Source organism: Suncus etruscus, chromosome 8, assembly GCF_024139225.1.
Source record: "Suncus etruscus isolate mSunEtr1 chromosome 8, mSunEtr1.pri.cur, whole genome shotgun sequence".
Lineage (NCBI taxonomy): Eukaryota > Metazoa > Chordata > Mammalia > Eulipotyphla > Soricidae > Suncus > Suncus etruscus.
In genome coordinates this window covers 20,904,645-20,918,776 of record NC_064855.1, presented here as the reverse complement: position 1 = coordinate 20,918,776, position 14,132 = coordinate 20,904,645, and the positions used below count along the sequence as shown (strand labels likewise).

Below are 14,132 nucleotides of genomic sequence, written 5' to 3'. Positions count from 1 at the left end.
TGGAAAAATCTATGCACCAGACTATGGTTAAATTTAAGAGAGAGAAAAATTTAATCTCATCATAAGCTTTCAAAGCATACCATTATTACAGATAAAAACCTAAATTAGTTCAACTGAGAAGTTGAGCAATTTACCCAACGTCACCAAGGAAAATTCAGGTCTCCTTGATTCTTAACTGATCAAGCTCTTATAAAGGCTGCTCTCAGCAGAATATACACAGCTAAAATGGAATCCACCAATAACATTCTACCCTTGCCAGGGATATTTTCATGTTTCCAAAAAATCAGGGGTTTCACTGAGAAGAATGCATTCATAGAGGAAATTGGCACAATATGTATAGCACTCACCTCTTCCAGGGGGCCTAGGTAAGTATGAAACTAATGATACCTAGAGTTGGGAGCTAAAACTCACAGGGCAAGAGCTACACTTCAAAACCTGAGATCTGGCATTTGCCTTGCCTGCAGAAGGACAGTAGCTCGAATCCCGGCATCCCACGTGGATCCCAGAGCCTGTCTGGAGCTATTTCTGAGCATAGAGCCAGGAGTAACCCCTGAGTGCAGCCGGGTGTGACCCAAAAACCAAAACCAAACCAAAACAAACAAACAAACAAAAAAACCTGAGATCTTTGTGGAAGTCTAGTGACTAGACCCCACCTGGGAGATTAAAGAGCAACTACATCCTCAAGCTTTCTTCAGAAGAAAACCGAAAGTCCTGGCCATTCACATTTAACAAATGAACCTACATAACATGTGTCTGACACTGACTGTCAGAGGTTTCTTCAGAAGAGTGCCCAAATGGGTGCTTTCTAGTAATTCTATAAAATTATCTTCCACCATCTCTGGGAACCAGGAACATTATCTTTATTGCTCCTGCTTGTCCACAAAGATCTGACAAGTGTCAAGTGGCGAAAGTGTCATCTTTCAAAGGCACTGAAACAAAACCCACATTGACGTCCAGTGGATAAAGACAGGTGGGGACAGGAGCATGGCCCCAGCAGGCGATCCAGGGACTCACTTTGAAAATAGCTTCCGCTGACTATATGTTTGCTAAAAACAGAATATATGAAAAGTTGGGTCAGAGGTCTGCCTGATAACTTAAAAGTTCCCTCTCCCCTCTCCCAGGTATCTTAATGAGCAAAGGAATGAGTTTTACAATGTGTTTAGAATATGGTTCAAATTCAACTTAAGAAAATTGAGTCTAAATATAACACAGAAGGCTTAACAAGCACCAACCACAACACAATAAATCCTTAGATACTGACTTTAGTAACACCATGGAAAGAGAAAATAATTATCTCAAATTGACCCTTGTTGAACTAAATTTTGGTAATTACTTTGCCTTTGTGTTATAACAATATGAAGTAAATTTGTGCCTGCAAAGTAGTGAATGGGACACAGGACACTGGAGAAGGGAATGTCACACTGCTGATGGGTTTAGCATCTGAACATTTAATGCCCAAAATAACTGTATTATGAACAAGGTGGTAAATTACAGTGTTATAATAATTTCTTTTGCTTTCTCATCTAGCTTTAAAAACAAAGGAAGTAATTTAGAAATCAAAGTGATATTGTTCATTCTTTCTCCACAAAAGTTTTTATATCATCTAGGGTGATAACATAGCAGGTAGAGTGTTTGCTTTGCATGCAGCCAACTAGAATTCAATCCCCAGCATCCCCAATCTGCCAAGAGTGATTCCTGAGTACAGGGTTAGGAGTAACCCCTCTGTGCCACTGGATGTGGTCCAAAAACAAACAAGCAAAAAAAAAAAAAAGTTGTTATATCACTCACCCTAAAGGAATCACTTATAAAGAAATTCTCATTTTGTTAGCATTCTGATATGTAGTCAACATATTTGAGAAGAGGACTTTTTGCAGACAAGGAAACAAACAGTGGCCTTACATATCTGGATGGCTCCTCCAGGTTCTGGTCATTCATGTCTGTAGGAACAATTCGGGTGGCCAGTGATCCCTCAGCAAAAGGTTTTGGTAGCTGGCCCCTGAACTCTGATGGAATGAACTGAAGCTGCCAACTGTCAGAAACACAAATAAGAATAAGCAAAACACAGAGGCTCATATTGCTAAATATGCTTGAAATAAACAAGCCAAAAACAATTTTCATATGAAAAACATTTCACTTGAGGAAAAAAATATTTCTACTAAAGCCTCATCCAGGGAGAATAGAGGCAGGGGTCACAATTCAGTCCAAAATTGTTGAGAAATTTTTAACTAAAGGTCTCAACCATTTCACCAACTCTCAGCAGTGAAATCTGCAACCAGATGGTTGTATTGTCAAACAACCAAAAAGGCATCAAAGCTTGTGGGCAATTACAGTGTGATCAAAGGGATTTATCAAAAGTAAAATCATCAGCTATGATAGAGAAAATAGCAAAGTGAAAGAACACTCAATGAATAGGTGAAGGATTTTGTTCCTGAGTAATTCTCAAAAGTATTTTAGAAATGGTACTTTGAAAAAAACCATGAACTCTTTCCAATATAGAAGGCAAAGGCTATAAAGCAAAGGTTTAGAAAACAAGTGCTAACTTGATGACTAAATGACAGATACAGGATCTTTACACAGTACAAGATCCCACCACAAGCTAAGCTGCTGGAGCCAATCCTCAAATGCAGCAACATGACTCATCTTGACCTGACTTTCAATTCCCTAAATAGGACTGTTCTCTGTTCCCTTGTATTTGAGTTAAGCAAATACAAGGAACTCTGTAACCTATGCTCTCTGATGCAGCAACAAAGAGCTAAAGGAAAGTAGTACAGGGGTCTCAATCCAAGAGTTACTCAGTGTTCAAACATGGGGAGAACTTTCATGGTGGCTAGGATGCCCAAAATTCTTCAAAACAACACTATGCTACTCTGAAGGGCACTTTCAGAAATGGACTGACTTCACATCCTTGTAGAAATATAAATCAAACTCTTAAGAATGACCTCTAGCAGAAGCAAAAACTTGGGTGGTGAGGGGCCAGGCATAGTACATGACCACAGCACTGACCACTCAACATTCGGAGACTAGAAACACTTTTGGTAAAAACTCTAGTAGTTTTTAAAAATTAAGAAGAAACTGCCAAAGAACTGCGACTTTTTAATGCCTCAACTTAAATCTTTGGGATTTAAATGACAACTTACTTATCTGGCAGAAGGAAGCTGCTGGGAAACCGATACCACTCTTTGCCCACACACACATTCACAGGTCTGCCTTCTGGGACAGTGTGGATAGTTGGGTCAGTCGCAATTCGGTAAAATTCTGGATACAAATCCAGGGGCCCATGATATCCTACAAGAAATCAAGCCAGAGATCAGTAAGAAGAGCTTCTGACATTTCATTACAGTTCATGTTAATCTCTCACTGTAATTCATGTGAAATTTGAGAATGTGACAGCCCACAGCTACTCCAACAGGAAGCCAGCTCTGTTGGAATCAATGTCTCTGTAGTTAAGAAGTTAACTTTTTTAACTTCCAGGAGAGGCTCCATCTTGTCCAAAATAATTTGCTTTTCACCCTGATATACTTCCACTTTGTAACTCCATGTTCTTTGAGTGTATTTTACTATTCTGGATAGAAGTATTGATTACAACATAATTATAATCACAGCTAATGAGCCTCAAATTTGGGTCTTTCAGATTTCTTTCATTTATCCTTTTGAAGGAGAAAATATCTATTTGAAAACAAATCAACAACAATAGAGTCAAAAGGTTCACAATCACACTGCAGAAGTTATGCCCTACTCACAATATTTAATCTTTAGGTCATCCCTATTGAAATACTCTCCTTGAAGCTCATAGTATATCATTGTGTATCAAATAGAATCTATTATGAACATTCTCAGAAATACTGGGACGATATACTCAGTGTATTTACCTCTGAAGAGGGCCACAGAGCGAGAAAAGGATAAGAGCCCAAAGAGGAAGATGGTTCCTAGTGCCAACCAATTGGATGTGACAGTATAATGTTCAAGGCGGTATCGTTGAAACCTGAAGTGGTAGCATTTCTAGAAGACAGAAAACTCCATGTTGAAATACAAATACAGAAATACAGAATACACATGATCAACAACAAATATGGTAACACTAAGGATGGAAGCAGCAAAAAATGTTGGATGGAGGGCCTAAGCATTTGCAAATATCAGTAAGGACTCCACTCTAAGTCCTAAGATTAAAGCAAACTTCACTGAGAAGATCAGTAGATCAGTCCAGTCATATGGCTTGTGAAGAATTTAATCTTTCAAATGACAAAAAAAAGTTAGCTGGCTTTTATTTTTAGTATCTAAAATCTTAAAAATTAGTATTTTAAATATTTTTTTATATTTTAAATATTTTAAACAAGTATGCTTTGGATAGTTTTGATATATAAAGTTACTTCAGTCTGTTTTGGTATAATGAAAAGTAATCTCGATTTCCTTACTGACAAGCATTCAACAGTTTCTATAGCAACAAAATGTCTACTGATAAAACAAAAAGAAAAACAGTTTCTCTCACAGATTAAAAAATGCTGCTGATTATCTGCCAATCTATAATATAAGCAAACGGGATGAATATTGTCACAACACAGACACATGTGCATAAATGCTGCTGTCCCAAAGGAGCTTGTCACTAAATTCCCCAAATTCCTGCCTTTCCTCTTATCTAGATACCTTGGAGATTAGATGTATATTTAATAAAAGTGCAGGCCTGGGTCCTGGGGGAGGCTAGCTGACAGGCAGAAAGTGACTGCCTTGCAAGAGTGAGCTTCAAGATCCCAAACCCTCACCCAGAAGGTCCTGGCAGGTCTGCTCTTTCGGATTTCCTAAATCACACCAAATGAAGATCTCTATCACACCACAGCCAGAGCACTTCGTGAGCAACCCCACTGAGAACAACAAGCAGGTATGTAAGGAAGCCCTTGTGCTCTTTTCATCTTTACAGGAATCTATCAAAAGAAACAATAAAAATCTGGGGGCTGGAGCAATGGTACAGCGGTAAGGCGTTTGCCTTGCATGCAGCCAACCCAGGACGGACCCCAGTTTGAATTCCAGCATCTCATATGGTCCCCTGAGCCTGCCAGGAGTAACCCCTGAGAACAGCCAGATGTGACCCAAAAAACAAAACAAAAAAAATAAATGAATAAAAACATGTGAAGAAGGCATTATTTATACTACTAAAAATGAGAAAGAAGCCCAAGTATTGATATTAATTTTATCTATGAGAATAAAATTCAATAATATTATGTAACATAATAGTATTATATATTAGGTACAGGCATTATGTTGCTATTAAAATGATGGTAATGGCTACAGAGAAAATTTTAATGTATTACTAAGTGGGATATAAAGCTATACGTGTAACATTACAGCCATTATAAATTTTTGATATGTGACAGAAAAGTATATTAGAAAGTGGTCTTGTTAGGATAGTGAGATTACTTTTTCTTTTATCTCTTTGTAAATCACCTGCAATGAAGTTTAATTACTATTTAAAAATTTCATTGTTTAAACTATCATCCTGGGATAGAGAGATAGCCCAATGGACTTCTTTATTAGTAATTGTATTCTTGTTGGCAAGAGAGAGAAACAGATATACAAATTAATACTGCAGTTATATAATAGGCAAGTAAGAATATGACTAGCAACTAGGCAAATATTAATGTTAAATTAATACATAAAGCTTTAACATGACTTGAAATTCCTGAATTCAGATTGAACATATGGAATATGTCTTAATTAGGTAAAAGCGCTCAGAAATTACTCCTGGCAAGCTCAGGAGGACCATCTGGGATGTTGGGGATGAACCTAGGTTGGCAGCGTGCAAGGCAAATACCCTACCCTCTGTGCTATCACTTCAGCCCCACCTCCAAGATTTTTAATCAATTTGTTTTTTGGGTCACACCCGGCAGCGCTCAGGGGTTACTCCTGGTTCTGTGCTCAGAAATCGCCCCTGGCAGGCACAAGGGACTATATGGGATGCTGGGATTCGAACCACTGACCTTCTGCATGAAAGGCAAACGCCTTACCTCCATGCTATCTCTCTGGCCCCTTTTTAATCAATTTTATTATTAATATTTTGGTTTGAGGCCATACCTTGCAGTGCTCAGGAGTTACTCCTGGCTCTGTACTCAGGAATTACTCCTGGCAGTGTCTGGAGGACCATCTGAAATGCCAGGGATCGAATCTCACCTCCTTTAAATTAGTATTTTATTTGTTGTTGTTGTTTTGGGGCCACACCTGGCAGGGCTGAGAGGTTACTACTGGCTCTGTGCTTAGAAATTGGTTATTTTTTTTCCCCCTTCACCTTTCTCCATGTTTTTTTTTTTTTTTTTTTTTGGTTTTTTTTTTTGGGTCGCACCTGGCAGTGCTAAGGGTTTTTCCTGGCTCTATGCTCAGAAATTGCTCCTGGCAGGCACAGGGGACCATATGGGACGCCGGGATTCGAACCGATGACCTTCTGCATGAAAGGTAAACGCCTTACCTCCATGCTATCTCTCCGGCCCCTGTTTTTTTTTTTTTTTTTTAATATCTTTATTTAAACACCATGTTCAGGGGACCATATGGAATGACAGCGATCAAACCCAGGTCCATCCTGGGTCGGCCACATGCAAGTCAAATGCCCTACTGCTGGTGCTATCACTCAGGCTCGTCCTTTAAGTAATTTTAGAAGTGAAACAGAGGGGCCAGAGAGATAGTACAGGGATAGGGTACTTGCCTTGCATGCAGCCTACCGGGGTTGATTCCCAGCACTACCAGAGTGATCTCTCAGTGCACAGCCAGGAATAAACACTGAATATCATCAGGTGTGCCCCTCTCCCACTAAAAAATAACAGTGAGACAGGATGAAGCAGCTGTATGTTTTCTTGAAACTTACCTGAAGTGCAGAAAGAGCCACAGCACCACAGAGACATATAAGTGGATACACAGGAAAGAGAAATCTTTCTTCTTTGTGAGGCTGGATGAAGAAAATCACAAACCAGATATACATTGGAGCCAAGGTAAGCCAATATGGGTGGCCTAAATTCTGAACTGCAAGACACACACACACAAAAATTCCACATTTCACCATCATAGAACAAAACAACATATTTAGTTTCAGTCCTCCGGATCTCAGACTTGGGAGTTTGCCCTACACACCCCATAAAATGTTACGACTCTTGTATTCACACTTTCTTCTATGCCATAAAGGAGTCAAGTAGAAAGAGGAAAACATGCTCTTCTCAGCTCGCTCCCACAGGATCGAACATCTGAAAAGAGGCACAATCCAAATTTTCTCTGTTCTTTATTTTGGGGGTTTTTCTTGGGGGGAGGGGAAGGATAGCACCATACCCAGTGGTGCTCAGAGGTTACTTCTGACTCTGCATTCAGAAATCGCTCCTGGCAGGCTTGGGGACCATAAGGGATGCTGGAAATTGAACCTAAGTTTGTCCTGGGTCGGCTGTGTACAAGGCAAACACCCTCCCATTGTGCTATCACCCGGGCTCCTTCTCTGCTAATTTTTTTAAGGAGAAATACAGCTTTATTACAAGGCCAAACTGCCATGTGCCACATGCTTCTAAGCTAAGCAGTCTCTTCCCTGCTGCTCATCTTCCATCCGAGCTATGTATCCGCTTTCTCTTTGCTAATTTAAGTCTGAGAACACTATCACTATTTATTTATGTGGAAATTTGTTTGTTTGTTCGTTACTAGTATTTCCAGACTCCAAAAGAACCCACTAAACCAGGCCAAATAGGAAAGCTCTACTTTCAAATAATAGGGAAATCTGTAGTGAATTTGGCTGAAACATGAGACAGGTAATGGGGTGGCAGAGTTGAATAATTCCTGCGGTGGATGAGATTAAAAAGATGTCATTTAGTGAATCCTTCCACTAACACTGAGGAGTCCTGAGATTAAAAGTATAAAATAAACTCATTCTCTGGATTTTAATTTCCATGTGGTTTTATATATTAAAGTTCTTTTTTGTGCTAATTCTGTTCACTGATTATTAGTACATAAAATATTTCCTAAATGAAATTTAACCCCTTATTTATTTTTTTAAAAAGAATAATACAAAATAATAAAAAAAAGTTGCTGCAGTTAGAACATGAAAGCCGAGGGCCAAGCCTGCAACCCACAGATGAGGTATCTTATTTCCTGTGTTTCTAATAGTGGAGAGCAGCAGACAAATCAGTACAAAGGTTGACAGACAGCACCCCCTGGTGTCCATTATGTCTACAATGAGAGAGCCCGGACACAAAAAGATTAGAATTGTAGTCAAGACCTACCTCGGAAATTTAGTGACCCAAAATTATCCTTACGTTGCAAATAAAAATTATTAGACTACAAAGATGAAGAGGTAGGGCAGGTAAAACGTGTATAAGGTTAACCTAAATTCAATTCCCAACACCCTTATGGTCCACGGTGCCCCACTGAGAATGATCCCTGAGTACAGAGCACAGAGCACCTTTAGGTGTGGTCCAAGAACCAAAACAAAAATTTCATTTTCTCTACTAGTGCAGAATTCAGAACTGGATTCATACTATTCCACAGGGTATTGCTTAATATATTCCTTTTATATGTATAGCACAAACATTTCCATAATCATAAATAATCTTTATAGTCAGAGAAAAAGTTACTTAAAAGATGATCCTTGGGGCTGGAGTGATAGTACAGCAGCTTGCCTTGCACATAGCCAACCTAGGTTCGATCTCTGGCACTCCCTATGGTCCCCTAAGCCCCATCAAGAGTAACCCCTGAGTGCACCATAAGGAGCACGCTCTGAACACTGTCAGGTATGGCGTAAATAAATAGGTAAATAAATAAATAAATAAAGGTTATCCTTAGGAAAAGGAATGGAGGAGTAAGTTAACAACAACAGGGAGCAAATTCCAATGTAAAACATGATGCAAGAGAAAATGACCTGATTTTTTTTAAAAGAAATCTCCAGAAGAAAATGGTGAGGGGATTAGTCTCTTAAGAACATACAAAGGAGATACAGAGCTAGTATAGGAGCTAAAGACATTGCCTTACCTGAAGCCAACTCCAATATGAAAGACCCTCCATTATGGAATTATTATTTTTATTAAAAACCACAGTCCGGGGGCTGGAGAGATAGCATGGAGGTAAGGCATTTACCTTTCATGCAGAAGGTCATTGGTTCGAATCCCGGCATCCCATATGGTCCCCCGTGCATGCCAGGAGCAATTTCTGAGCGCGGAGCCAGGAAAAACCCCTGAGCACTGCCGGGTGTGACCCAAAAAAAAAAAAAAAAAAAAAAAGAAAAAACCACAGTCCGTGGGGCCGGAGCAACAGCACAGTATGTACATGCAATCCTTGGCATCCCTCCCATATAGTCCCTTGAGCCTGCCAGGAGTAATTTCTGAGTGCAGAGCCAGGTGTAAACCTGAGTGCCACTGGATGTGGCCCCCTCCCAAAAAAAAACAAACCCATAAAAACTGCAAAGGTGAGGGCTGCTCTTATATATATGCAAATATCCCCTAAATAAAGAAATCTTTAAAACAATTTTTAGTTTTTTATTTTGTTCCACACCCGGAGGTGCTCAGGGGTTACTCCTGGCTCTAAGCTCAGACATCACTCCTGGAAGGCTCAGGGGACTTACCATATGGGATGCTGGGGATAGAACTTGGGGTCATCCTGGGCTTGCCACATTCAAGGCAAAAGCTCTACTGCTGTGCTATCACTCCAACCCTCTTTAAAACTTTTAATAATAGAAAAAGTAGAATGGAGGGTTGGATGATCATTTGGCATTAAAATTAGACAAAAAAACTGAGATTAAATCTCTTTCTCCAATTCAAATGAATTTCTGCTCCCATCTGTCTTCCATAAAAGAGACTAAGGAAACCACCTGTCCAGAGCCAGGACACTGCGTATACAACAAAAAATCAGAGTCTGTAGAAAAACCAACAAGCCAAACCTTCCCTACACACACTCACAAAAGAAATAGAACTGAGGAACATCAAGACTTCTTCAGAAGTCTAGAGCTTGTAACTTCACTATCAAACACGGGGAAATCCCTTCATGGTTTAGTTTCAAGTTTTTGGTTGAAGTAATTTCCTATAGAATATCTACCTCCAGCCCTGATTATCTTAAGCAATTTACCATGGTAACACACACTTCTTAAGCATATAGACAACTGGGGACCAAAGAGATAGCGCAGTGGTGGGGCATTTGCCTTGAATGTGGCCGACCCGGGAGGGACCCAGTTCGATTCTCAGCATCCCATATAGTCCTCCAGCATGCCAGCATGACTTCTGAGTGCAGAGATAGGAGTGATCCCTGAGTGACTCTGGGTGTGGGCCAGAAACCAATCAATCAATAAAGTTTAAAAGGAAAAAAAGAAAATAGAGAAGTTAAACAAACTTATCTCCAGAAATTGTTTTGTGTCTGCCCTCCTCCATTGTGTTCTTTAATATATACTGATTTCCTCATTGAAATTCCTCCATCAGTTTTTTGTTGTTGGCTTTTTTGGGGGGAGGAGGACACCAGGTAGTATTCAGAGATTACTCCTGACTTCACACAAAAATTACTCCTTGGGGGGGGGGGCAGAGCAATAGTGCTGCGGTAGAGCATTTGCCTTGCACGCAGCTAACCCAGTACAGATCTCATTCACTCCCCAGCATGGTCCCCCAAGCCAGGAGCGATTTCTGAGTGCATAGCCAGGAGTAACCCCTGAGCATCACGGATGTGGCCCAAAAAACAAAAACAAAAACAAAAACAAAAAAAACACTATTCCTTGGGGGTAAATTACAGGCTTGGAAATGCCAGGGATCAAACCCGGGTCAACCATGTGCAAGGCAAACACCCAACCCATTGTGCTATCACTCAGGCCCCATCCCCCATCAGTTTTATTTGACACTATTAATCAAAACACAGGTTGATTGGTATTGGGTGTGTGTAAGTTATGTTGGTGTGTGAGAAAAAGATGCTAGGGATTGTGTGTGTGTGTGTGTGTGTGTGTGTGTGTGTGAGAGAGAGAGAGAGAGAGAGAGAGAGACAGAGAGAGAGACAGAGAGAGAGAGACAGGCTGGGAATTATGTATATGAGTGTGAGAGAGAGAGGTAAAGAGAAAAAGAAACAGACAGGGAATTACGTGTGAGAGAGAAAAGAGAGAACTCAAGAGAGAAAGGGAAATGCTGGGATCGAACCCAGGACCTCACACATGCTAGGCAGGCAAGTACACTACTCCTGAGCTACATATCCATCCCCATACAGGATTACTTATTCTTTCCTCTTCACAAACTTACCATCCCTCATGCCACTCACCATGAAAGCTCTGCAGCTGGTATTCCATAAGGCATGTCAGTGGCAAGACAAACAGAGCCAAGGAAAAGGCTACATTAAAATTCAGAAATCCATTAATGAAATAGAAGTACCAGGGTTCTGTGCCTAAAGGGGAGAAGAGGAATTAAGTCATTATTTCATTAGGTCCTCAAATGTCATTAAAAGGCTTGACTCAACACATTTTCTTGATTCAAGAAGGATTGATGTGCCACAAACTCATTTTCTTTCCATGCTCAGTCACTCATGAGATGGAAGAGAATGGGATTGGTCATGATTCAGAAAGAAACCAAATTTCAAATGTTTGGCTGTTATTACCTCTATTGATCACTGTATCTAACTAAGTCCAAATAAACTAATATTTTATTTTTTTGTGCATCTGAGTTTTTTAGAGGGTGGGAATGGAAAGTGCACAACCCAGTAGTACTCAGGACTTCCTACTGGCTCTGTGCTCAGGGCAAAACATTTACATATTTAAAATAGTCTAGTGTGATATTATAATTTATAGTAAGTATATAAATACATTTCTTTTTGCTCTGTGTCCCCATTCCTGGCTCAGAACCCTGAAAATTCTTTAAATTTCCTAAGTGATGAAAAACATCAAGGTGTCTCTTATTAGTGAGGCAAAACTTAGAAAGTCCCATGATGGGCCGGGCTGTGGCGCTAAAGGTAAGGTGCCTGCCTTGCCTGCGCTAGCCTTGGACGGACCGCGGTTCGATCCCCCGGTGTCCCATATGGTCCCCCAAGCCAGGAGCAACTTCTGAGCACATAGCCAGGAGTAACCCCTGAGCGTTACCGGGTGTGGCCCAAAAACCAAAAAAAAAAAAAAAAAAAAGAAAGTCCCATGATAATCAATGATATTCAATGATCATTACTGTCAAGGGAACTCGACTGGAAGTTACAGTCCCTCTGTTCTTCCTGCCACCTCATCTGGGAGAAGGGACTGGGGTGAGTTCAACCACTAGTGACCAATGATGAAACCAATCAAGTCTATGAAAAAAAGTGTCTGTCAAAAGTCTCAAGAAGGGCCCGGAGAGATAGCACAGTGGCGTTTGCCTTGCAAGCAGCCGATCCAAGACCAAAGGTGGTTGGTTCGAATCCCGGTGTCCCATATGGTCCCCCGTGCCTGCCAGGAGCTATTTCTGAGCAGACAGCCAGGAGTAACCCCTGAGCATCGCCGGGTGTGGCCCAAAAACCAAAAAAAGAAAGTCCCAAGAAAACCTGTCTACAGAACTGAGTTTGCCATGGTGGAGGAAGGAGGACTTGAGGCAGGGGACACAGGGAAGGTAAGTGGTGTTGGAATGCTGTGGGCATGAAACCCTTTGCCAATCATTGGAGCCTAAAATATATATGTTTTTAATTTTATTTATTTTTAATTATTTTTTTTTGCTTTGGGGCCATATCCGGCACCGCTCAGGGGTTATTCCTAGCTCTGTGCTCAGAAATCACTCCTAGCAGGCTCAGGGGAACTATATGGGATGCCGGGATTCGACCCACCATCCACCCTGGACTGGCTGCATGTAAGGCAAATGCCCTACCACTGTGTTAGCTCTCCAGCCCCATAAAAAACTTTTTTTTGGTTTTTGGGCCACACCCGGTGAAGCTCAGGGGTTACTCCTGGCTATGCGCTCAGAAATCACTCCTGGCTTGGGGAACCATATGGGACGCTGGGGGATCGAAATACAGTCTGTTTTAGTTTAGTGCATGCAAGGCAAATGCCCTACCACCTGCGCCACTGCTCCAGCCTCTCAAAATACATATATTTTTAAACAGAAGACAAAGTCAAGGTATGGAGAAATTCTGGGCTGGGGAGCGAGTAGAGAAGCTGGCAGCTTGCCCTGTCCCTCTGTATTTCCTCCATCTGGTCATTCACCTAACTCCTTTATAATAAAAAGAGATAAATGCTTCTCTGGTTTCTGTAGGCCACTATAGAAAATTAACTGAAATACCCCAGGAGGAGGCTGTGGCAATCCCTACTCTATCGAAAGCTGGTCTTAGAAGCACAGGTGATAACCTGAACTTGCAGTTGGCATCTGGAGTAAGGGTTGGATAGTGAGTGAGAGAATTAGAATGCCTGTCTCCAATACAGGCAGGGGATGAGGGAGGAGGGAGATGGGGGGCACTGGTGGTGGGAAGGTTGAACTGGTGAAGGGGAGTGTTCTTTTTTATGACTGAAATCCAACCACAAACATGTTTGTAATCATGGTGCTTAAATAGACATATCATTTAAGAAAATTAATTAATTTTAAAAAGAGAATTAGTCATTGGCTTTCCCTAGGAAAACAATGTCCAGAGACCCTGTGCTCTGTTCAGATGCATTAAGGATTCAGAGTTAAACACAATGAACACAAGCCTTCCTCACACTGCTTTTGATTCTCTCCGAGTCAAGATCCTTGAGCCTGTGAGAAGGGACAGTTCCACCCCCTCACCCCCACCCCCATACATTGAGCAGGCTTCGTCATCTGCTCTTCCTCTGTGTGACTGCTTCCATCAGGCAGTGGGTGACACGTGCGGTGTCTAATCAATGCATTATGACACCCGCCTTGCACGACAGCAATTTCCTGCAATCAGTGTTGCTTAAAAGGGCAATCAGAAGGCAGAGGAGCAGTCAGAAAGCCTTGACATTTCTGCAGCTTACATGGCAAAAAAAAAAGATTAGAAACAAAACCTGTAATGAAATTGGACAAGGTATGTGTGTGTGTGGGGGGGGGTGGGGGCGGGAACGACACAAAAGATGCACTCAAGGGCCTGGAGAGATAGCACAGCAGCGTTTGCCTTGCAAGCAGCCGATCCAGGACCAAAGGTGGTTGGTTCGAATCCCGGTGTCCCATATGGTCCCCCGTGCCTGCCAAGAGCTATTTCTGAGCAGACAGCCAGGAGTAACC

General features: G+C 41.3%; 1 protein-coding gene across 1 annotated transcript in view; it reads right to left on the bottom strand.

Moving 5' to 3' along the window:
* Positions 1-14,132, bottom strand: part of ALG9 (ALG9 alpha-1,2-mannosyltransferase) — a 78,401-nt gene that overhangs the window by 40,159 nt on the left and 24,110 nt on the right. Inside the window, exons 9-13 of the mRNA XM_049778644.1 lie at positions 11,233-11,355; positions 6,845-6,999; positions 3,870-3,999; positions 3,138-3,285; positions 1,900-2,029 (exon numbers count right to left, since the gene is read on the bottom strand). Of these exons, the coding sequence (XP_049634601.1) occupies positions 1,900-2,029; positions 3,138-3,285; positions 3,870-3,999; positions 6,845-6,999; positions 11,233-11,355 (686 nt within the window). The remainder of the gene's footprint in view (positions 1-1,899; positions 2,030-3,137; positions 3,286-3,869; positions 4,000-6,844; positions 7,000-11,232; positions 11,356-14,132) is intronic.